The sequence below is a fragment of the Hemitrygon akajei genome, unplaced genomic scaffold (genome assembly GCF_048418815.1).
Source record: "Hemitrygon akajei unplaced genomic scaffold, sHemAka1.3 Scf000047, whole genome shotgun sequence".
NCBI lineage: Eukaryota > Metazoa > Chordata > Chondrichthyes > Myliobatiformes > Dasyatidae > Hemitrygon > Hemitrygon akajei.
The window spans coordinates 1,715,684-1,741,908 of NW_027331933.1; the positions used below are offsets into that span (position 1 = coordinate 1,715,684).

Below are 26,225 nucleotides of genomic sequence, written 5' to 3' on the forward strand. Positions count from 1 at the left end.
CCAGAGAGCCGTGGGGGTCTGGAATCCACTGCCTCAGAAGGCAGTGGAGGCCAATTCTCTGGATGCTTTCAAGGAGGAGCTAGATAGGTATCTTATGGATAGGGGAATCAATGGATATGGGGACAAGGCGGGAACTGGGTATTGATAGTAGATGATCAGCCATGATCTCAAAATGGTGGTGCAGGCTCGAAGGGCCGAATGGTCTACTTCTGCACCTATTGTCTATTGGTGTTCAAGTTTATGTCTTTGAGAGGGCTCACCCCAGCATCCGGGGGCCCCCATGTTAACACATTTCTGTCTTTCTGTCACACCTATGCCAAACAGGTAGAACTAGGGGCCTGCTGGGTTTGTGCTGAAATTCCACAGCATGGTAAAACTATGGTTCCAATGTCAGTAATCCTGCTCAACCAGAGTGAGGAACTCTCAGCCTGCGCTTTCTCAAATAAAATCCGGGGAAGTGAGATGAGGACCTGTGTTCCAGTCATAGATGACTGTGGCTGTCAGTGTTTCGAGGAATGGTGTCTCAGGCCCCCACCAAACGGAACTTCCAATACTGGGAAACATGCATCCTGGCCATACCTGCAGGTGCCCAGCAGAAGAGAGGAATAACTGAGACTGCTTGATTTTGGATGATTACTTTTCTCTCCTATGGAGTAGCCAGGAATTCATGACAGATAATCAATTTGGCTACAAGCACTTGAGGAGCTGGCCACAATACTGCAGGGGCCCCTGGCAGAAACACAGGCCCAAGTAACAGAAATATCCACTGAAATTATTGCAATCCAGCAAACAGTCATACAGAATCGTATGGCTTTAGATTTTATCCCAGCTGAGAAAGGGGGAACCTGTGCTATTACTGACACAGAATGCTGCACCTATATCCCTGATGAGGCTACTAACGTTACATCCCTCTCCAAGCACACTGTCACGGAGACTGACAGTATCAAGAGAGTAGGGCAGGATTTACACGGGTTCACCGAAGGGTCGAAATGGTGATCTTCGAAGGCCTGTTTGGTAATACGTGGGGCATGATACTGCATTATGTCCCAATAGTTCTACATATCTTTGTTATAATTACTGTTGTACACTGTCTTTACCCACTGATAAGTCAATGCTGTCGTCAGTTGCCTACTCTGTAACAAGTTACTGTGATGTTGATAATGTAATGATCAAAAGGAAGGAATGATAAAGTCTGTAAAATGGTTGACACTTCGTTAAACAATAGCAACCAGTTTTTCTGAAATAAACTGCTGATGATCAACTGATGTGCTGAGCCATGCTTCTTCTTGTGGGTAGCTAGCTAGGGTTTCAAGATACTTATCTCCTTGTGCACTCATGTGTAGAGATAGGACAGCTTCAGTCTGTTCTCACTGTGTAAACCATTATGACTATTTTGTAGTTTGCCCTTAGGGCTCCAGCCTGTCATGTAGTAAATATGCATTCTTGGAACAGCTTGTACGAGAGCCGACCAGGGACAAGGCTATTCTGGATTTAGTGTTATGGAATGAAAAGGATTTGATAAGCGATCTTAAGTAAAGGAGCCATTAGGATCATGGACAGATGAGTTGAGTACATCTCGGAAATATTTGAAGATAACAGGATAGAGGATTTACCGCAATCAAATCAAATGACTAATCAGCATAAAAACTATTGATGTCAGAGATGGAACGCGCGATTCAGAGTCTAAACGTCAGAAAGGCGGCCAGTGAAGATAAGATTTCCACTCAAATTCTGAAATCACTTGGCCCGAAGGGAAAACCGAACCTTTCAGCGATACTAAACAACAGTTGGATGACAGGAAATCTTCCGGAGGTCTTTCTGAAATAGGTATTCATCACCTTACCAAAACAAGCCAAGCACGATAAAATATAACGAACACTGGATGATAAGCATAATGTCTCACTGCGTCAAGTTACTGTTGAAAATAGTGTTCGGCAGAATGAAAGCTACAATCAGCCGTGACATTGGAAAAACACAGTTTGGTTTTCGTAAAGGCTCAGGAACAAGGAAAGGAATATTTGCGATAAGAAACTTCATGGACAGATGCGCTGAGACACAAAAGACCATCTGCTTATGCTTTACTGACAATGTAAAAGCTTTTGATAAAGAAAGACATGAGAAAGTAACAGAGACGCTGCACAAGTACGATCTGGATGGGAGAAAGTGCAAATAATAAGGAAATTGTATTGGAAACAGAAAGCGGCGGTCAGGGCAGAAAATGAGCTATCACCATGGGCATGTATTAAACCAGGCGTAAGGCTCTCCGGATTTGTTCAACCTCTATGGAGAATGGATATTTCGGGAATGAGACCATCAGGAGACAGATATTCCAATCGGAGGCCGGAAGGTGGGAAACATCAGGTGTGCGGATATTGCTGGAGGTTGCATTGGCTCGCCTGGTGCGGACGACACCACGTTGTTAGCTGACGGAACTGCAAATTATGCTGAATAAAGTGAATGAGAAAAGTCTTGAATGCGAGCTAAAAACTAAAAATCAATCGTAAGAAAACAAAATCGATAGTGGTAAGCAAAACTAACAGTAAGGCTCATTCATGATGGTATCGTTATAAGTGAATGGACAAGACATTGAACAGGTGCGAAAGTTTGAATATCTTGGCAGTTTTCCGACAGATGACGGGAGATGTGAAGTTGAGATCAGAAGGGGAATAGGTATTGGCTAAGATCCAGTTCATGAAGCTAAAATATCTACTATGCAATCAGAAGGTAGACATCCAAAAGTAGAATCCGCTTCCTCGAGTGTTGCGTGTGGTCAGTGCTGAGGTGAGGATCAGAAACATGGATCCTGAGGAATGATGACATGAAACGAATTCATGCTTTCGAAATGTGCTGCTGTCGACGAATGTTGAAGATGAGCTGATAGAGAAAGTTTCATATGAGAGTGCTTCCTCCGAAGTTGATAGACCACGGATATTGCTGGAGAAGATCATGAAGTTAAAAGTTGCTTATTGTGGACATATCGTGGAGAGATAACATCTTGTCGGACTTGCTGTAAGGAAAGGTGGGGAGGATGAAAGGAAGAGGAAGTCAAAGAACAACGTGGCTGGATAACATCAAGGTTTGGACCAAGCTGGACAAGACTAGGGATGTTGTAGACAAGTGTCGGGACAGAGCGACATGCCGGAAATCGTCCGCCAACTGGAAATTCCAGATGCGACCTAACGACGAAGACGAAACACCATACAGCACTGTAAATGGTATATTCGGAAATGTCGTCCACAAGGAGGGAGGTTGGAGATCAGAGAGAGATGGAGGGAGGTGGCGATGAAGGTTACGAAGAAGGGAGAACGCCGATGCGAATTGGAAGGAGTCAGGTCGAGGAAACGAGTCACCGAGACGGGTTGGATGATTCGGCAGCACTTTATAATGGTGGTGCTGCAGTCCCAGAATGCCACGCGTGATGAAAAATCCTCTACACTCTCACGGTGCATTTTTCCTTGATTTTGACTCACTCTTCCCCACACACCCTCATCCAAGACATACGACGTCCGCACAGTCTCTCACGTCTCTCTGCCCAGGCCCGGTCTCTTTCTCTCCCCAGTGTCTCTCCGTATATCTCGATCTCCGTCGGTCTCCGATCTCTCCAGCCGTTCGAAATCGCTCTCGTCACCCTGCCTCTCTCTCCACACATAGTCCCCCTCTCCTGTCACTGTTCTCCACTATCCCACATCCCCTCCAGTTCCCCCCCTCTCTCTCTCTCTCTTTCTCTCTCTCTCCACATTGCTCTCTCGTACCTCACTCCCAGATTCTTTCTATCTCTATTATTTCTACCCCCAAGTCTCCCTTTCTCCACACTCGTTTTATTTTCGCACCATTCTCTGTAAACTGATCGAATTGTGCGTGAAAGTCCAAGGAGATGATCAGTTTCCGTAATGCTCATGCTACCCTGTCTGACACCAGAGATCATTCCACGGTCAAGGTCAATTAGACCACATTTATTCCAGATTCGGATGTTTCCCCTGAACAACAACTGAACCCCTTGAACATATCTGCATGTTTTATCATTTGAGTTGCTGCCACGCGTTTAACAGATTCCCATTAATGTGCGGCTGTACAGTTGTACCTAATAACAAGGCCATTCACTGCATTTACCACTTAGACAGGCCCTCACCTATCTCGAATTTGAATATGGGTGAGATTTGGTGCTGATTATTGCGATTTTCCTGTTTCCAACAACAGGTTGCCGCTGAAAAGGCAGTTTGGGGTAACCTGGAGAGAGAGACTGTCAATGTTCCTTCTGAGCTGCGCCGGTGTGCGGCTGCGCTGTAATTAAAATGCTCGCGTCACGGAGCTTTTGTTGCAGTGCAGATTGATTAAAATGCAGCTGGAAAAAAGTTCATGAAATCTGAGAGTTTTTCTTTGTTGCACTATATTTTATCATATCCTTCCATTAATAGATTAAGACAAAAGTATATTTTTTGTCAGTCCATTCTATATATTCATAGATGCGCATTGCAAAAACACACACATCCAAGCTGTCGCACTTTTTTCAGGCCGTGTGAAAATTTCCTGCTCGGAGCAATGGTTGATCCATGCAGTGGAAAAATAGTAATTAGTGGGAACGTTGGAGACCGGAACATGTTAGATTCAATGCATATTAATCACGATTGAATATGATACATTACTGTGCTTCATTATGATACTTTATTCTGGTATCTTATTTTATATCATTAGCTAGCTTGCCTTCATATTCCACCTTTTCTCTGCTTATTCCTTTTTTAAATTGCTTTCTTTTAATTATTAAAAGGTCCCGGAATCACTAGATTCATTCAACTACTTTTGCTATCTAGAACAACATCTTAAATCAATATGTAGATAGTCCAACAAAAGCAGGAGCTGTACTGAAACTGATGTTGGGTAATTATGCTAGTTAAATACCCGCCCATTTGGTGGGTGAATGGTGAGGGCAGAACTCCTTAAGTTTAAGAGAGCTATAGAGAAGGAAAGTGTAGACTTTGCGGGAGGGTAATGAATTGGATCAGGGTAAATTACTAATTCAGAAGGCAATAACTGTGGAGAGTTAATGGGAAACAATTGTTTCTGGCAAGTCCACATCTGACATGTGGAGGGTGCTTATAGTCTATCTGCACGGAGTATAGGACGGGTATATTCCAGTACGAAGAAATGACGAGATTAACAGCGTAAGAGAACCTTAAATGCGGAGAGAAGTGATGAATTTAGTCAAGCAGGAAAAGGAAAAGTATGTAAAGCTTAGGAAGGTCGAATCAAACAGAGCCCTCGAGGATGTGTGTGATGTCCTTAATGAGTAACTTACATCAGCAGTTACCTAGGAGAAAGACAAGGAGGATAGGGAGATCAGTGCGGAGAGTACAAGTATACACAGTCATTTTGAAGTAAAGGAGGAGGTCTCTTAAAGTGCATTAAGGCGTATATGTCTCCGGGCCCTGCTGGGATATACCCCACGTTACAGACAGAGGCAAGTGAAGAGATTGCTGGGGCCTTGTCTAATATACTTGTGACCTGCCTATCCACAAGCAAACTCTGGGAGAACCGGATAGTACCTTATGTTGATCCGTCATTCAAGACGTGATTCAGGGAATAATCGTGATGAACATTGAAACTCCTGAGATACAGTCGACTATGAACCAAGTGCTGATAAATGGGACCAGTGTAGACAGTGAGTGGACGGTCAGAACAGGTAAGGCCGGCCAAGGGCCTGTTTCCGTGCTGTGTGATCCACCACTCCGGACATGCTAAATTAACGATGGTGGCACCGCAAGGAATTGATTTCAAAACTCCACTCCCCTCTCCAACCTGAAATAAACCAGACTGCACCCCTTTGTCACCACTGGGAATATCTGTTTCTGTCAAGGTAACATACAGATTGGACACGTCAGCTAAAAAAACTGGCAATTGATGAAGTTCCTTTGTTTCCTTCCATTAATGTTGCTTCCTTACAGCAAAACTAATCCTCTCACTGTGTCAGAATCTGTGATTTAAACCTGCCCCAAACACTATGCTTTCATCTGCACATTTCCCTGCACATTGTAACTTGAACCATCTCACTGAGGGTCTGATGGAGACACAACCCCTGCCCTCAACACATGAGATCACATCTCCCGTGCTTCTGACATTTCCAATACGCTCAGAATGGTTTTCCGATTAAGTCTGAAGGTTATGGTAAATTCAACTTGTTTTCAGCCCTGACAAACCATGTCTTCCCACTGCCTCTTCCACCTCTTTCCTCCAGTTCCAGGGAAGCTGCATTTCCATAAGACCATAAGAGGCAGTCAATTAGGCACTGATTTATCAATGCTAGAATCTTTCGTGTAATACCATGGGCTCGTAGCTTGCTAAGCAGCCTCCATTGTGGCACATTGTCACCGGCCTTTCGAAAATCCAAGTACACAACATCAACGTATTCACCTCTCTCTAATCCGCCTGTTATTTCTTCAAATAGAAATCGCCGAATATCCTGCTACTAATTCAATATGCCAGCAACAACCTTCGCCAAATAAGAGACCCCGTGAATTTATGTTTCGAGTTTTTCCATCCGTCACTGATGAAAAACGGTTGATGTATGTGTAATGTGAATGCAATGTCAGGCAAATTCACAGCGGGAAATGGTCTAAGTTTCATATGATGGCGCTGTGATCCTGCAATTTGTTTCCAGTAAGTGAAAAATAAACTGAAGGGGAAGGGCATCTTTATCTTGCTGACGACTTCAACTGGTAGCTATCTCTGGGAGATGGCAATCTTGGCACAGCCGCTCTCCACTTGCCCATTACCCTAATGTTACAACTGCGGACAACTGTTAAAGAAGGCTTTTAAAAGGGCCAACCTAAAATCAGTGCAAGTCCAGGCTGAGGGGGCACAGTAAAATCTGGAGAAAGGGAATGCCTATTGTTCAAAAAGAACATTATTCCAAATGCATAATATTCCATCAGAGTTGAGAACGCCCTTCCTTCTGCTGTCTCTGTGCAATAGACCCACAGCGATCTTTGCCCTGAGCTGTTGCTGGAGATTATAATCTGACAATAAACTGGTCCCGAGGTGAATAATAAATCCAAGTGACAGCACCAACCGAACGGAACCAGGATGCGGGTTGTGATTCCTCTCTGGAGGTGGTAAAATTTCGCGCACTGAAGTATTAATTCTGATTCGGACCACAAGTTAGAAAGACTCATTGAAGCAAGGCGAGTCTTTCTGTCGTTTAACCCAAGCGCTGTGGAACAAGGTGTGGTGTTACATGCTGAATAGGGTGAAGTTCAGGTTTATGAGCGTGTTATCAACTGAACATTGCTCAGGGTGTGTTCACTTACTGCTAGTGCCCATAAAATTCAGATGCTCGGATTCCCAGAAACCAGACACAGGTGTTCTGCATCAGGTAGGTACATGGACTGTATTCGGCAGTGTTATGGAGTTTTAATAAGCCCACTTGTAACGGCAGTATTTCTAATATTTCTACCATATCAAAAAAATGGAAGGTTATGAGGTAGTGTGGGTTTAGTACTTCTTTAAGGATTATAGGGGTTGGCACAACATGGAGGGCTGAAGGTCCTGTACTGTGCTGTGGCGGTGGTGTTCTTTGGTTCTATCAATATTATCATTGAAATCGCGCGGCTTTATCGAACTTGGTGCTCGATTATTCTGTATATGTTGTTTTTATAGGGATGAAGAGGTACTTCTGGCAGGGATATATATATAAACAAATATTGTGGTAGTTCTCACTGGGTGTAGATAAAAACAGCAAATTCTACACTCATTGGGCACTTTACTATGAACGCCCTGTACCTAATAAAGCGGCCACTGAGTGCATGTCCGGGGGGCTTCCGCTGCGATTGCCCGTCCGCTTCAATGCTGACCTCTGCGCTGTATTCGCTGGCATTCGACTAAGACGGGGAGTTAATTGCATTCGCTGTTATTTAGGAGGTGAGGGGATTTTTTCCACTGGTGGTTAGATCCTTTGAGTTGAGCCCTTGCTGGGGACATTGAATATCACGCGGTGTCTAGACAGGAATGTGGAGAACACGTTTGCTACTGTAGGGAGAGCTGAAACAGATGAAGATAGATGAGGTTATTTTTCTGAGGTGAAACTAGTGTGCCTTTGGATTTCTCTTCCTCAAAGGGAAAGAGAAGCAGAAATTTCTTTCAATGTGTTTAATTCCGCCGAACACATTTCTGGACAGACAAGGGAGTGGAATGAAATGTTGCAGGCGGTCGCAGGGATGTGTCACTGAGATCACAGTCCAGCTGTGATCATAGAGAATGGCGGAACAGGACTGAGGGGACGAATGTCTTGTTACTAAATCAACATACCAGCAGCGCACTCTGACAAATAAGAGACCCGGTGTATTTAACGTTTGATGTTTTTTTCTTTGATCTCAGACGAGGAACGGTAGATGTATTTGTAAAATAAGTGCGATGTCTGCCAAATTGGCCAGTGGGATAAGGCCATAATTCCATATGATTCTACGTTGACATGGTAACATGTTTCCAGTAAATGAGCAATAAACTGAAGGGGAAGGGCGTTCATATCTCGCTGTTGACTTTGACCGGTTGTTATCTCTGGGAGATGGTTATCTCGGCACCGTTCCTCCCGGAACCGCCCATTACTGTAATGGTCCAACTGCGGACAACAATTAAAAATGGCTCTTTATAAACAGGATGACCTTGAAGTCAGTTCCTGGCGGAGGGGGCACAGTAAAATCTGGAGAATGGGAATGCCTCCTGTTCAAAAGAGAACATTATTCCAAATACATAATATTCCATCAGAGTGGAGAGCGCCCTTCCTTCTGCTGTCTCGGTGCAATAAACCCACAGCGATCTTTGCCCTGAGCTGTCGCTGGGGTTTATAATCTGACAATAAACTGGTCCCTGGGTGAACAATAATTCAAAGCGATGACACCAACCGAACCGGACCAGGACGTGGGTTGTGATTCCTCTCTAGAGCAGATCAAATTTTCTAGAGAGAGGAAATTACTGCACCGCTTGCACTGTAGTATTAATTCTGGTTCAGACCACTTGCAAGAGTGACTTGTTAATGCAAATTAAGCTTTTATGTGGTTTAACACAAGCGTTGTGGAACAAGGAGTGGCGTAAACATGCTGAATAGACTGAGGCTCAGGTTTCTGACCATGTTATCAACTGAAAATTGCTCAGGGTGTGTTCACTTACTGGTAGGGACATAAAATTCAGATGCTCGGATTCGCTGGAAACAGAATCATGAGTCCAGCACCAGATAACAACCAGGGCCATAGGGGAAATGTTATGGTGTCTTATTACGCCCACTGGTCCCCCTAGTAGTGCTATTGTTTCTATCAGTTCAGTATTGTCCTTAGAATTGCGTGGATTGACGAATATCTGTGTTTCATTCTGTTTGTGTGTTTATTTTTTAGCAAAAACTTTATATATCTGGCAGTGATATTTAGGATAAAAATTCCTGTAATAAATCTCACTGGCAGTTGATAAAAGTATGGAAGTCTACACTCAGTGGGCACGTTTTTATGTACCTCCGTACCTAATGATGTGACACTGAGTGAATGCTCCGAGATTTACTGCGGCTGCACCCCGTCCACATTCTATGTTAGGCGCTCAGTGACGCTCTCTTGCACGTCGCTGTTGGAGTGCATGGTTATTTGAGTTCTTGCCGCCTTCCTGTCGGATTTAATCAGTCTGGCAAATCTCACTGAGCTCTCTCATTAACGAGGCCTTTAGAGCCGCCGCTCACTGGATGTTCCTTTGGTTTGTTACCGGTCCATTCTCTGTAAATCGAGAGATTTATATGTGAAAATCCAAGTTGCTGATCAGTTTCCGTAACACTCATACCACCCGGTCTGGCACCAGCGATCACTCCACGGTCAATAGACAATAGACAATAGGTGCAGGAGTAGGCCATTCGGCCCTGCGAGCCAGCACCGCCATTCAATGTGATCATGGCTGATCTTCCACAATCAGTACCCCGTTCCTGCCTTCTCCCCATATCCCTTACCTGCGCTATCTTTCAGAGCTCTAACTTTTTCTTAAAAGCATCCCGGGAATTGGCCTCCACTGCCTTCTGAAGCATAGCATTCTATAGATACATACTCTCTGGGTGAAAAAGTTTTTTCCTGAATTCCGTTCTAAATGACCTACCCCTTATTGTTAGCTGTGGCCTCTTGTTCTGGACTCCGTCAACATCGGGAACGTTTCCTGTCTCTAGCGTGTCCAATCCCTTAAAAATCTTATATGTTTCAATCAGATCCCCTCTCATCCTTCTAAATTTCAGTGTATATTTCGGTCAATGTCACTTACATCACATTTACCTATTCGGATGTTTGGTCTAAATCACAACAGATCTCGTTGACCATACCTGCATGTGTTTATGCTTTCATTTGCAGGCAGATGATTAACAGATTTGTATTAATGAGCTGATATACAGTTGTACCTACCAAAGAGGCCATTTAGTGCATTTCCCATTTAGAAAAAACCCTCACCCATCTCGAATATGAACACGGATGATGTCTGGGACTGATTGTTAACGATTTGCATGTTTGCAACAACAGGCTGTCGCTGGCAAGGCAGTGGACAAAACACTGTTATAAGATGGGGATAACTTGGAGAGAGAGACCCGTCACTGTTCCCTCTAAACTCCGCGTCCGCGTAACCAAAATGCTATCTTTGTTGTACTGCATTTTTATCCTATCCTTTAATTGTCAGTCTTCATTATAAATATTCATAGATGCACATTACAAAAAAAGGAGCATATATACGATGCTGCGCTTTTCCAGGCCGCGTGAAAATTTCCCGGCTCAGAGCAATGGTTGATCCACTCAGCTGAAAAAATAGTCATTAGTGGGAACATTGGAGTCCATGTTACATTCTGTGCATATCAATCACGGTTGAATACGATACATTATCGTGCTCCCTGTTACAGACGAGAAGTTAAAAGTCAGTAGAGTGGACAAAAACTGTTTCACCGGGAGCCTCTAAGGGATCCAAGAAATAGTAATGAATAACGCAAGAAAAATTAATAATAATTTCGCCTTGTCCGAGGGAGCGTACTTAGGCAGTGAGGCTCAAGAGCTTAACAATACAGAACTAATGTTGAGCAGAGAAGAACTAGAAGGTCCATTTACTGTAAATTCAAGAGCTTTTCTGCTTCGTTTCTCGAAAGATCACTATTAATGCCCCGATTATCACTTTTTCTACCTTTTCCGAACACAGGGTGAGGTACCTCCCCCATAATAGGGATGAGCAAGGAGGAGATCTAGGCCAAATTGTGCAATTAAGCGTTCAGCATATCACGCAGTATCTTGGACAATCCCAGTTCTGATACTGGGTCTTCCACAGTGTCTTTTTTTAAAAAAAATAATTGATTTTTTAATGCATTTTCTACAACACTACAAATAAAAAAACCCAAAACAAAGTAGAAAATTAATACAGTGCAAGATAAGCATACAATAATAATATAAAACGAAAAAGGTAATTGAGAAAGCACCCAAATTGAAGTCATGTAAAGTTAATATCCTCCCCAAGCCCCACGACAAACAAAAACTCCAGACCAACCACGACAAAATGTAGAGATAATAAATCTGGACATTCAAACCCCCAAAACTGTAAATACACTTGAAGACAAAAGATAATAATGCCTACTACCAAAAAAAGAGCTGAAAGCAAGGGACTGAAAAAAAAACTTAATTAAGAGGAAAATTATGAAAATACTCAATAAAAGGTCCCCAGAACTTATGACACTTTATATCTGAATTAAGAATTGAATAATGGATTTTTTCAAGGTCTAAACAGAACATGATATCGTTAAGCCATTGAGCATGCGTGGGCGAGGCAACATCTCTCCATCTAAGGACGATTAGACGTCTAGCCAGGAGAGAAGCAAAAGATAATATGTGACATTTAGTCGAACTCAAATGTATATGTGTCTCACCCGAAAAACCAAACAGTGCAATTAAAGGGAAGGTTCTAAGTGGTGATTCAGAATACAGGATAATGTTATAAAAACATCTTTCCAAAATTTCTCTAAGCTAGGACAGGTCCAGTACATATGAATAAGAGAAGCCTCGCCCCTTTTGCATTTATCACAAAGAGGACTAATATTAGGGTAAAATCGAGATAATTTAGATTTCGACATATGGGCTCTATGAACAATCTTAAACTGTAAAAGGCAATGGCGAGCACAAAGAGAGGTTGAATTAACCGATTTGAGAATCGAGCCCCAAATATCACCAGATAAAGAGATATTTAAATCATGGTCCCAAGCCACTCTATTTTATCCACAATACTAATTTATCACGAATGAATGATATTAAACCGTTACCCAATGGATTGATAGAGAGAAATAAATCCATAGCATTTTTCTCGGGCATTTCAGGGAAACTAGGAATTAAAGGATTTATAAAGTGTCTGATTTGGAGATATATTAAAAAAAAAGGGCATTAGGCAGATTGAACTTAGCAGAGAGCTGTTGAAAGGATGCAAAGCGATTGTCGATAAAAAAGATCTTCAAAATGTCTAATGCCCTTCCTATACCAATCATAAAATGTTGAGTCATACACCGCCAGAAAAGCGTTTGTAAAACCTGAAAGTTCTTTATTGTACTGCATTTTATCCTATCCTTTAATTAATAATTAAAATCTAAAGTATGTTTTTTTCCTCTTGTCTGTCTTCATCCTAAAATATTCATAGATGCATTTTACAAAAGAGGACACATCTACAGTGTTGTGCTTTTTTCAGGCCGAATGAAAATTTCCGGCTCAAAGCAATGGTTGATCCATGTAGCTGCAAAAATAGTCAATACTGGGAACATTGGAGACCGGACCATGTTACATTCTATGCATATTAATCACGATTGAATGTGGTACATTATCATGCTTCTTGTTATACACAAGATGTTAAAAGTCAATAGAGTGGACAAAGCAGTTTCACCGGGAGCCTATCTGGTATCCAGGAAATAGTAATGAATAACGCAAGAAAAAATAATAATAATTTCGCCTTGTCCGAGGGAGCGTACTGTGAGGCAATGACGCTCAAGTGCTTAACAATATAGAACTAATTTTAAACAGCGTATAAGTGGACGGTCCATTTACTATAAATTCAAGAGCTTTTCGTTTTCGTTTCTCGAAAGATCACTATCAATGCCCCGATAATCACTTTTACTAGCTTTTCAGAGCACTGGGTGAGGTACCTTCCCCATTGTAGGTATGAGCAAGGAGGAGATCTGGGCAAATTGCGCAATTAAGTGTTCAGCATATCACGCAGCATCTTGGACAATCCCAGTTCTGAAACTGGGTCTTCCACACTGTCTTTTTACACAGATCCAATCTGATGTACCAAGTTTCCAGCCCCTTTTAAGAGGACGCAGGAATATGGCATTGGGGTGAAAAAAAAATCAGCCATCATTGAATGATGGAGCAGACTCGATGGACTGAATCATTTCATTCTGCTCTGATATCGTTTGTCTTATCATGACTGAATGATTAGTCCTTCGGATCCCCTATCAGGATTTGTGACGTGTGAGGGACTATTACAGATTTGTTCACTGAGATCCTTTTATTTGTCTTCAGCGTTTAAATTCCAGTGAGATTCGCTTTTGAAAAAATTGAGCAGAAATATTTTTTTTCTCATTTGTATTGTTAATGTGCTTCATTACCTCTCTGATTAAAGTTAGACCTGCGGTGAGAGATTTATTGGAAGAAAACCCCACAGCTGGAAAGAAGCCACGAATGAGAACGAGGGAACAGCGACAAGTGAACCAGCCCGAGGACTGAGAGTACCAACTGAAGAGAACCTTCTGACTCAGAGTTTTCATTGATTCAGTCAGGAGAAAGTTTGGTGAGTCTCATCACTCGAACACTGGTCCTTTAAACATTACATATCTTCACAAAGGAAGGTACGAAATTGGTAGAATGCCTCTGTCAGTCCCAGTTGCAATCATTCCAGGTCTGGTAATGTGCTTTCAGAAGCCCAGCTCTTTACAGTCACTCACATTCTCTCAGTCTTTGCTCATTTGAAGGTTCTGCATCATCTGAAGAAGCTTTTGGTTAGTTCTGATGTTTCCTTGTTACGTTATAATCATCTTAAAATGCGTTGACAATTTTCTCCCTTTATAAGAAGCCCCAAGTGTGTCGTGTTGTAGTGATTGTAGAAATGTGGAGTTACCATGAACTGCAGCAACATGCCCTTGATCCCATTGGCTATTGCAATCTGCAGTGGTATACTTACCCTCGAATATATCGTCGCGTAGGCCTCTGCTGAGAACAGACCATTTATAAAGCAAAATATCCCAACTCTGCATTTTATTCAGTCCTCACTAGCACATGGCAACCCATAATTTACATTGACATACCTTGGCCTCATCAAGTACTTTTCTGCTAATTACATTGTCAGAACCAGTAAACGTGACATTAAGCAGAGGTGGAAATTCAAAGTTATGTTTCCATGGATGTTGTGCATGGGACTTCAGTAAAGCCTTTGACAAGGTGTCACGTGGCAGCTCGGTCTCGATGATCAGGTCCCATGCTGTCTGGAGAGAGCAAATTGGATGTATTCTAAATTAGCTTCAAGGTAGCAAGCAAAGAATGCTGGTTGAAGGTTTTTCCTCGCAATGGAGGCGAGTAATTAGCGGTGTGCCATGAGGCTACAAGTTGGGACCTTTGATATTCGTTATTTTATAGCAATGATTTGGATGCGGTTGCACAAGGATTACTTGACTGGTAAGTTTGCAGAATGCACAACATTAGTAGTTGCTGTTCACACAGAAGATTATCGTAGCATCTAGGGAATCTAAATGGACAGGGGCTGGTAAAGAGATTGAAAAACCAACCCCAGCAGCAGCGGATTCATGCAGATGTTGGGGATCATGTGGAGGAAACAGCCAGAGGAAGTGGATGAGGCAGGCGCAGTCGCATAATTCAAAAAGCAGTTGGGGTGTGTAGATGGAGTGAAGAGGCCAGAAGGGAGATGGCCCCATCACAGGAAATTGTGACCATCTCAGTGGGCACTGTGGTTGGCATTGTCTCGTTGGGCTGAACGCTCTGAATTTGGATTTTATTGCTCTGTGACTCTGTCAGTAGATGCGCCAGGTATCAGTGGACAGATATGGTGCGGAAGTGGTTACCAACAGGGAATGTTTGGTCCCCATGCCAAATGCAACAGGGGATGAAAATACTGCCATATTTGCAAAGTAGTCGTACTCTCTGACTCACTGTCTGCTTGTTGTGAAATTTAGAGCATCACCAGCAGGGGGAGCTGTCCTGCAGAGCGACCAAAGTGTAAACAAGACGACGACAATCACCAACCGTCAGTCAGAATCAGAATGGACAAAGGTATGATCACAGGGATCTTTGAATTAAACTTTTATCGCGTTTGTACACAATAGTTCAGATGAAAAAAAAACTAACAGAGTTGTTAACAGTGCATAGAAAAGTTTCATCAAGCAGTGTCATTTATCCCACTGGTTAAGAGGCCTTGAGTAATTGATCAACCCAACAGTTCCAGCGCAGGGACCTGACACCAGTAATGGTCGAATCACTCCGCTCACCACACAAAGCTTCAGCTGAGTGAAAGGAGCAGGGACTCCTGAATCAGGTGGTCGTGAGTGAAACACAGACAGGAATGTGACAGTGATCTTGTGGTTTATGTGAATGTTCAAGGTCAGGGTCCATTTCATCTCCAGACAGACCCTGATATGTAAGACATCTTCAACTTTCATTTATAATATTCAAAACCAGATGATAGGAGCATTTCCGGGATTTCCGAGGTTCTATGTTAACACAGCATTTCAGGTTTTGGAAGGCAAGCTACCAACTCCCCCCTGGTTTTTCTTGCCTGCTACGCAAAGGAGGAGGGGTGTCACCGAAATCTGTTTTCTGTAGCGGAGCGGAGATCATTGCCGGTGCTGGGAATGGCTGAGGATCAGGAGGCAGCACATTGTAGATGCATTTGTGATCTGCTTCGGAGTTTTAACACCCCAGTGCATATATGTCAAACTCAGGGCCCGCGGGCCAAATCCGGCCCGCGGTGGAATTATCTTTGGCCCGCGAGATAATATCTAATTCCTATTAAAGCTGGCCCCAGTAATCGAAGCGCCTATGGCGTATGATATGGCTAATGCTGAGTTTATTCAGGTACCAGGTTTTCAGGGTTTTTAGTGTTTTTTCGACAGTCTTGCTCGGCAGTCTTCTTCATAAGAAACGGAATTTGTGAAGTGAAACACTTTGTAGTTATAGCAGAGACTGAGACACATGAGAGCAGGCTGAAAAAACGGAGGCCACGAAAGCTGCATTCGCACGCGTCCGACTGATCCGGCCCGCATGAAGCTGCATTTTGCTCAAACCGGCCCGTGACCTAAAATGAGTTTGACACCCCTGCCCCAGTGAATGTCTGGGCTGTGGAGAAATGGTGAACCTGAGTTTCCAAATATTTCCCTCTTGATATGATCTTCTACCTGAATTTAAATTCCCAGCATCTTGGCTGGGAAACCCGGGATAACCAATGACCAAATGTCTCTGTCACCTGTAGGCAATGTGATTGTGCTCAAATCTGAGATTCCAGCTGGAATAAAAAAGATGTTACAGCCTGGAAACGGGTCCTTCGGCCCATATAATTCATGCTGATCTAAGTGTCCCATTTTCCTGCAGTTTTCCCAAATTTCCCGAGTAAACTTCTTCTCCCCTTTTTCCTGCCCACATGCTCTCAATTTTGTAATTTTATTTGTGTTTGCGGCCTCCTCCGGATGCATGTACTTTATACCCATCAGCAACCACGTGGAAAAATGCCCCTTTGGTCCCTTTTAAATTTCTGTCCTCGAGTCTCAGACTCCCTTACCCGGGCAAAAAAACTGTGACCATCTACCCTATCTGCACCCCTGATTACTGTATGTGTGTGTGTAAGGTTTCCCTTCAAGCTCCTGAGCTCCAGGGCAAGTTGCCCCAGCCCAACCATATAACACAAAAAACAACACCCTAGCCCAGTACCGTAGTGTTCATTCTTCACTTCACACTTTCCAGCTTCATCACCTCCATCCTATAGATTAGCAACTGCAACTCACACAAAGCTCTATAACCAAGACTTTGCCAATGACATGCATAGTTGTTACGTGATGATCAGCAGGTGGGGGAGAATATGGCAACCAGGGGAGAGGACAGCATAGATCGCAAGGGAATGTTCAGCCTGCGACCCAGGGGACCGGACAACGTGCGTCTCAAGGGAATGGTCAGTCTGTGACCAAGGGGACTGGAGAAAGCAACTCCAGTCCCCTTGTCTAGTCTCCAGCCCCTCGTGTGACAAAGCAACTGGGGAATGTATGATCCAGCATACTGGACCATGTGTAATCCCGTTGCTGGTCTTTGTGTGACACAGACTACTGGACAGTTAGTGACCGAGGGAGATTTTAGCTTGTGGAAGATAATCACAGTGATATTTCCCAGTATCACCGGACACCGGTGCATTATGATCCCGTGGTCATCCGTGCGTTCAACTGCTGTGATTAGTATTACTGTGCCTATCCTGCTATTTTTCTGGGACTAAATGTGTCCAGTCACCAGCTTAACGGGATGGTCACCTGGCAGGATGTACGGTTCACATTACCCAGCACAGTTCCACTCCAAATCTGGTCAGCCTGAGTCTCAGCTCCATTGCAGTCTGAATCAGTTTTGCTCAGATCAAACTCATACTCGTATAACCTGCAATTCATCACTTATTTCAGGTAGGAAATGGAAACGAGTTGCGAAACGACTGAAGAGGATTTTACCAGGCGGATCATCGAGCGAAGATGATCTGGACACAGGAAGGAAGGTACCAAAGCAGGGTCAGATTGAGAGCGATGTCCCAATGGAATGTGGTCCGGCCGCAGAGGAGGAGGAGCAAATTCAGCCCAGAGAGAGTGACGTCACAGACACCGATCAGGACCCTGGAACCAGCACAAGTGAAGCGACTGCCTGTCGGCTCGGAAGCTCATTGAACACAGAACTGTCAAGTCCCCAAGAAGGAGCGGGTGAGTGAAATATGAGGGTGATGTGCTCACAGAATACGGCAGGGTGGAGGGTAAAGGTGAGGCCTTGTTGGAGGATTGGTCAGAGGAGAGGGAAAATGTGTGGCTGTGGTACATGTGGTGCACTGGGCAGCCGTTACCCCACTACAGGAAATGTACTACCTGCTCTGAGGATTTCCAGAATGTGAATTGGAGGAAATGCAGCTGTCCAGATGAGGAGAGTGTTTCCGGGATGTGTATCAGGGGACATGTATTCGCCAGGATGGAGAGAGTATCTCTGGGAAGTGAATATTACCAACAGTCCCAACATTTATGCCCATCCAAATTTAAATAGGTGAATGGGTTGGATGGGGGATGGACTGGTTTATATTAAATGTGGTCCTTCTATTACGTAATGCCTGGAACATTGTTGGGTAGGCTTTAAGGCAAGTGTTAGATTCAAGTCAAGTCAAGTCACTTTTTTATTGCCATTTCGACCATAACTGCTGATACAGTACATAGTAAAAATGAGTCGCTTTTCAGGACCATGGTGTTGCATGACACATTTCAAAAACTAGACTGAACTACGTAAAAAAACAACAGAGGAAAAGAAAAAAAAACACACAACAACTACACTAAACTACACACCTATCTAGGACTGCATAAAGGGCACAAAGCAGTGCAGACATTACAATAAATAAAATACGTGACAATGTGTCAGGCCAGGCTCTGGGTATTGAGGATTCTGATAGCTTGGGGGAAGAAACTGTTACATAGTCTGGCCGTGAGACCCCGAATGCTTCGGTGCATTTTCCCAAATGGCAGGAGGGAGAAGAGATTGTATGAGGGGTGCATGGATCCTTTATAATGCTGCTGGCTTTACGGATGCAGCTTGTGGTGTAAATGACAGTAATGGTGGGAAGAGAGATCCCGATGGTCTTCTCAGCTGACCTCACTATATGCTGCAGGGTCATGCGATCTGAGATGGTGCAATTTCCGAACCAGGCAGTGATGCAGCTGCTCAGGATGCTCTCAATACAACCACCTTAGAATCTGATGAGGATGGGGGGTGGGAGATGGACTTTTCTCAGCCTTCGCAGAAAGTGGAGACACTGCTGGGCTTTCTTTGCTATGGAGCTGGTGTTGAGGGACCAGGTAAGATTCTCCGCTAGATGAACAGCAAAAAATTTGTTTTGTTCACATACAGAGACAGGCTGCTGGCTCTGCACCAGTCTGTTAGCTGCTGCATCTCCTCTCTGTAAGCTGACTCGTCGTTCTTGCTGTGTGTTGCAGCACAGTCGCGGGTCAGCAGAGTGAACAGCAGTGGTCTGTGCACACAGCCGTAGGGGGACTCCGTGCTCAGTTTGATGGTGTTGGAGATGGAGAATTAATCCAATTGTGTATCTGTAGGCAGGTTCAAGACACGGGTTTTTGTTGAGTTGGGTGAGAGCAGTGGAGACGAGGGATATCTGAGTTCAAGCCTACATTTTCTTTTTTATATTTACAGGGCCAGAGTTTACAATCTCCGACCTCCTGGCACAGGGGGAGGAATATCGACTGTACCAACTGACAAAATTCTATAGAGACAGACTAAAACAAGCAATTGAAGAAAAGGTTGAGAGACTCGGTTGGATGTTGACAAAGGAGGGACATTTCAGTAGAGAAGAAAATGAGGTGAGTGCAGTTCGTGTATTGTCACTGATCTGCTGGTATCAGAGGGAATAGTAATCAACATTAATCTCCTGCACGTTTTAGGAGACCGACTTGGGAATGGAGACTTTGATCACTTAGATGTCAAACAGCAACAGGCACAACACCGATCCCCGTGACACTGCAGGAGATACAGGCGCCAATCAGAAATGCAATAGTCTATAGTGACACTCCGGATTCTTTCAAAAAAGTTACTGTCTAATACAGTTTACCATTTTATCTTGAATGCTAAGCAACTGAATCTTCTAGACCAACCTCCTATACGGGACCTTGTCAAATACCGTGCTGAAGTCCATGTAGACAATATCCGCAACCTTGCCTTCATCAACTTTCCTGGTAACTTCCTCGAAAATCTCTGAGATTGATTAGATGTGAAAGATCACGCACAAAGCTGATAATCTCATGACCACAAACATCAATAGTTTGATCTAAAAAGGCAGAAGAAAGCACAAAACATAAAATAAATCTGGTGATCTAGCTGATATCTCATGATCCCAAAAAAATCAACAGGTTGTCCTGAAAGAGAAGAAGATCAATAAGATTTCCTGAAAGGGAAGGGGCAAACAAAAAAAAACTGCTAACTTGCTGAATATCTAACTAATGAGAGACAGGGACACACCATTTCAGGTCACTCTCCTTGGAGCTCACAAACAGTGATTGTCTTGTCCTAGATCTGACCTATTCAGTCATAAGTGGTATTAGAAAATCAAGTGTGTTACACCCGTGAGTGACTCTGTTCTCGTTGGGATTCATTGGAGCTGTCTGTAATGCATCACACAGGCATTATCCAAAGGCAAGAATCTGTAAATATGATGCTGATGTATACATTCATCATCTGGAGACGTCTGCTTTACTGGTTAAATTTATTTCACAACTGTAACTCCTCAGACCTAGTAGCAGTGAAACTGAGGGATTATTTTACAGTGCAGTGGGCCATCAAGGAATTATGCTGATTTATTTCATAATTGTTGTCCATTATTCCCTACTGATATCTGTTCTAGGAGATCAATCATTCAAATCCGGGACACAGAACATAGAACATAGAACAGTACAGCACAGCACAGGCCCTTCGGCCCACAATGATGTGCTTACCCTTAAACGCTGTCTCTCTTATTTCTCAGAGCAATGTCCTAAGTCCATCCATATTCAGTAATCTTAATTCCATCATAGGTGTATGTTGCTTGAAGACTATTCAATGTTTAATTCATAATTCCTCAGTTAATCAGGAAACCCATGCCTGAATTCAGGAAGTCATTACCATTTTATGGTATCAGTGCCAGGCAGTAACCATCTCCATTATAAGATAGCCGCACTGACATTTCTTAATCTTCTTTTGTCTTTACACATCATAAGACCATACGGCATCAGAGCACAATTGGCCATTAGGCCCATCGATTCTGCTCCGCCATTACATCATGGGTGATTTACTATCCCTGTCAACCCCATTCTCCTGCCTTCGCCCAGTGAACTTTGCTGACCAGACTAGTCAATAAGATACCAACCTCTGTTTTAAATATACCCAATGACTTGCTCTCCACAGCTGTCAGTTCCAATGGATTCTACAGATTCTCTACTCTTCGGCTAAATAATCTCCTCATCTCTGTTCTGAATGGACGTCCCTCTAATCTGAGGCTGCTCCGTCTGGTTCTAGACTCCCCCACATAGAAACATCATCTCCACGTCCTCTCAATGCCTTTCGATATTCCACAGGTTACAATTAGATTCCCCCTCATCCTTCCACACTCCGGCCAGTACAGGTGCATCCAGGATCCATTCCCATCAAAATCTGGTTTAACATCACTGGTTCTGTTCGTTTAGATTCCTCTCTGGATTTTTCACAACGCCATCACATATTTTTTCTGATCAGGGGATCAAAATATCCAGGTGCGGTTTGGCCAGTGCTTGTTCTTATATTCTGATCCTCTCGAAATGAATGCTGGCATTGTATTTGCCTTTCCTAACACAGACTCAAACTGCAAGGAATCCTGCACTAGGCCTCCAGAGAATCTTTACAACTCCGATTTCTGAATTTTCTCCCAGATTCAAAAATACTCTATGTCTTCATTATTTCTGCTAAAGTATATAGCCACGTACCTACATGCCAGATGCCACTGATGTGTCCATTTTTTCATCGGTCTATGTGGGACACCTGGTCAAAGGTCCTCGGGAAGTCCAAGTAAACAACTTGCACTGACTCTCCATTGTCGACCCAGCATGCTGTTCTCTCAAAAAATTCCAACAGTTCTGTCAGGCAAGATTCCCTCCCATGGATGTTGGCCTTTTTCTTATCATGTGCGTCCAAATACCCCGAAACCTTATCCTCAATTATCGACTGCTGACATCTTCCCAAACGCTGATCAGACTAACTGGCCTATAGTTTAAAATGATCAGTCCTCCGGAACCATTCCAAAATCTAGTGATTCTTGAGCGATCATTACTAATGTCTCTACAATCTCTTCAGCCTCCTCCTTCAGAAGCAATCGGGTGAGCTGATCTGGACTCATCTATCTTCAGAACTTTCAGCTTCCCAAGCGCCTTCTCCGCAATAATTGCAAACACACTCACTTCTACCACCTGACATTCTCAAATATCTGGCACTTTCTAGTGTTTTTGCAGTGAGGACTGACGCAAAATGCCGACCAATATCTTCCGGCATTTCCTTGTCCCCTGACAGTACCTCTCCACTGTCATTTTCCGGTGGTCCAATATCCACTCTCCTCTCTTTCAATCTTCATATATCAGACGGACCTTTTGGTGAGCTATTTTACATTATTCTCTAGCCTACCTTCCTATTTCATATTTTCTCTATTTACGGTTTTTGAATTGCCTTCTGTTGATTTGTAAAAACATACCAGTCCTCCAGCTTTCTACTATATTTTGTAATTTTCTGTGCTGTCTCCTTTGCTTTTGTGCTGCTTTGACTACCTCGTCAGCCACGGTTGATCATCCTCCCTTTAGAATAATTCTTCATCATTGTGATTGTTTGTCCTCCGAGAAACTTCAGCCATTCCTGCTCTGCCATTGTCCCTGTTAGTATCATTTTCGAATTTATTTTTGCCCAGCTCCTCTCTCATGCAGAGGTAATTCCTTTATTCTACTGTAGCACTGATACCTCTAACTTTACCTTCTCCCTTTTAAACTGCTGGCTGAGTTTTGCTATTTTATGATCACTGCCTCTTAAGGGTTTATTTAGCTGAAGCTCCCTAATCAAATCTGGTGCAATACACAACACAGAATGCAGATCTGCCTTTCCTATAGTGGGATCAACCATAGGCTTCTCTCAAAAGCCATCTCATAGGCATTCTATGAATTCCCTCACTTCGGATTCAGCACGTTCCTGATTTTCCAAACTACCTGGATATTGAAACTCCCCGTGACAATTTTAGCATTGACCTTTTTCCATGCCTCTCCTCTCCTCCATTGTAATTTGTAGCCCACATCCTGGCTACTGTTAACAAGCCTGTATATAATTTCCTTCAGAGTCATTTTACCTACGCAGTTTCTTAACATCCACATCGTCCAATCTGATATCACCTCTTTCAGAGGACTTATCATTTTTAATGACAGCAGTTTCGACCCAACACTTTCACCTACCTGTGGATCCTTTCGATTCAATATTTATCCTTGGATTTAAGCACCCAACTATACACTTTTGTCAGCCACGATTCAGTGATGCCCGCCATCCACTTGTTTTTGCTCTCTCTCTCCCCTCTCTTCCGTTCTTGTTGTCACATCTTGTTGATGTAATGCTGCACATTGACAGATCAAGGAAATTAATCACATTGCATCTACTGCAGGGTGTCAGGAAATCCTTATTCTTACACACTATTGATTTAGAATTTCCTTCAGTTACTGTTTCTCTGTTAATGACTGAACCCAGGGAGAATGAGGCAGCAGCCCAGTGACTGCATCTGTTCTGAAGCTACTGGGACCATGAACAGATACTTTCCTGTGCATTCCCCATGTCTGTCTGTCTGCTCCACAATAAGTCCATTGTTTCCTTTTGTAGAAAGTCACTGAACTGACAGAGAAGGGAAACCGGACAGAGAGTTCCAGACTCTTCCTCAGTTTGGTGAATGGCAAAGGCTCCCGGGCCCGGAGGGCGATGTGGGAATCCTTTGTGACATGGAGGACTGAGTTACCGAAGTTGGACAGAATACTGAGGGAAATACAGGAACACGGTATGTTAAAACCACACACTGAACACAAAGGCACATTGAGATAAATATTTCAGTTATTTTAATTATTTTAGCTCTGTTTCCATGGATTTTTTTAAATATTTAAACAGGTCCTGATCCACAGGAATACATGAACATCGGCCAAGGTTTATCTGAATTACCCACTCAGCTGATAGGTGAGTGATCAAATGCACAGTTCAAACCACATCTCAAATGTTAGTCTGTGACTTGGCAAAACCTGGGAATCAAAATTCGCCATTAATCATTTGCTGATCTCTGGATTCAAGTAACAATTCAACGAATCTCTCTTTGCAGCCTGAATATTCTACAATATACTTTTCTATTAATCCAGCTGTTGGTTCTGCTGAAGCCTTCACTCCAGGTCCTAACGCTCTGGAAATCCCAACACACCCTAGGCAGGCTCCTGATACACTGTATGACCCAGTCCAGGTGACTTTTCTATCTTCAGACCTTTCATCTTCCAAACCCCTTTTCCTTTGTAATAGCACTACACAGAATTCTGTTTGCTGATGTTCTTTACCTTTTGGAATTCTGCCAGTGACTTGGACAGAGTTTGTCTGGCATTTCCTTTTCACTCGTTACTGCAATTACAGCAGCAGTTTCTAGTGGTCCGATATCGACCCTCTCCCTTTTTGTCACTCTTTATATACCTGGGAAAGAAAAAAAAATACTTTGGTATCCTTTCTAAAGTTATTGACCATTTCCTTGCATTTCCTGCACATTCATGTATAACTGGGAGCAACTATAACATAGTTGCCTCCGACATGACCCTAGTCACTAGACTCTAGACACTAGAATACTACAGCACAGTACAGGCTCTTCCGCCCTGGATGTTGTGACGACCTATCTAATCTTTTAAAAATTGTACTGAACCCACACTACCCCGTGACCCTCTATTTTTCTTTCATCCATGTGCCCGTCCAAGAGGTTCTTAAATACCCTTAATGTTTTAGCCTCCACCACCATCCATGGCAAGTCGTTCCAGGCACCCACAATTCTCTGTAAAAAACTTACCCCTGATGTCTCCCCTAAACCTCCCTCCCTTAACTTTGTACATATGCCCTCTAGTGCTTGCTATTGGTGCCCTGGGAAACAGGTACTAGCAATCCACCCTATCTATGCCACTCATAATTCTGTAGAACTCTATCAAGTCCCCTCTTATTCTTCTACGCTCCAAAGAGAAAAGTCCCAGCTCTCCTAACATTGCTTCATATGACTTGTTCTCCAAACCAGGTAACATCCTGGTAAATCTCCTCTGCACCCTCTCCATAGCTTCCACATCCTTCCTATAATGAAGTGACCAGAATTGGACACAATACTCTAAGTGCGGTCTCACCAGAGATTTGTAGATTTGCAACTTGGCCTCTCAACTCTTGAAATCAATCCCACTATTAATGAAGCCTTGCATCCCATAGGAGTTCTTAACTATCCTATCAACCCATGCAGCGACCTTAAGCGATGTATGGATTTGAACCTCAAGGTCCCTCTGTTCATCCACACTATTAAGTAACCAACGATTAAACTTGTACTCAGCCTTCTGGTTTGTCCTTCCAAAATGCATCACCTCACACTTATCCGGATTGAACTCCATCTGCCACTTTTCTGCCCAAGTCTGCAATCTGTCTATATCCTCTTGTAACCTTCGACAACCTACAGCTCCATCCACAAGTCCTCCAATCTTCATGTCATCCACAAATTTACTCACCCATCCTTCCACCTCTACATCCATGTCATTTATAAAAATCGCAAATAGCAGGGGTCCCAGGACAGACCCCTGCGGCACTCCACTGGTCACCGATCTCCAGGCAGAATCCTTTCCTTCCACTACTACCCTCTGCTTTCTTCCTGTAAGCCAATTATTTATCCAAACAGCCAAGGTTCCACTTATCCCGTGCCTCATGACTTTCTGGATGAGTCTCTCGTGAGGGACCTTGTCAAATGCCTTGCTAAAATCCGTGTAGACCACAACTACTACTGTACCTCCATCAATTGTTTTTTGTTACCACTTTGAAAAACTCAACTAGCCTCGTGAGGCACGATCTTCCCTTCACAAAGCCATGTTGACCCAGACAGTAAATTCCAGGCACCCACAACTCTGTTAAAAAACTATCCACAACTGCTGTAAATTTATCCCATATCACCTTAACCAAATGCCCTCTGGTATTAGACACCAGTCATATGTAAAAAAATAACAAACAAAATATAGGCTGTCGACCCAAACTCTTAATTCTCAAACTGGTACTTCTCAGTCAGATCTCTATTCTACCACCAGAGTAAACAAAGCAAGTCTATTAAACCTCTGCTTCTCTCACATGTCACCGAATCCAGGCAACACCCTGATGATCCGGTTCTGCACCCTCTCCAATCCTTCC

General features: G+C 43.3%; 1 protein-coding gene across 1 annotated transcript in view; it reads left to right on the forward strand.

The window, feature by feature from the left end:
* The first annotated feature begins 3,028 nt into the window (after positions 1-3,028).
* LOC140720793 (uncharacterized) overlaps positions 3,029-26,225 on the forward strand; it is a 31,145-nt gene continuing 7,948 nt past the window's right edge. The window contains exons 1-6 of the mRNA XM_073035639.1: positions 3,029-3,208; positions 15,203-15,299; positions 17,681-17,968; positions 19,452-19,618; positions 23,664-23,835; positions 23,943-24,008. Of these exons, the coding sequence (XP_072891740.1) occupies positions 3,029-3,208; positions 15,203-15,299; positions 17,681-17,968; positions 19,452-19,618; positions 23,664-23,835; positions 23,943-24,008 (970 nt within the window). The remainder of the gene's footprint in view (positions 3,209-15,202; positions 15,300-17,680; positions 17,969-19,451; positions 19,619-23,663; positions 23,836-23,942; positions 24,009-26,225) is intronic.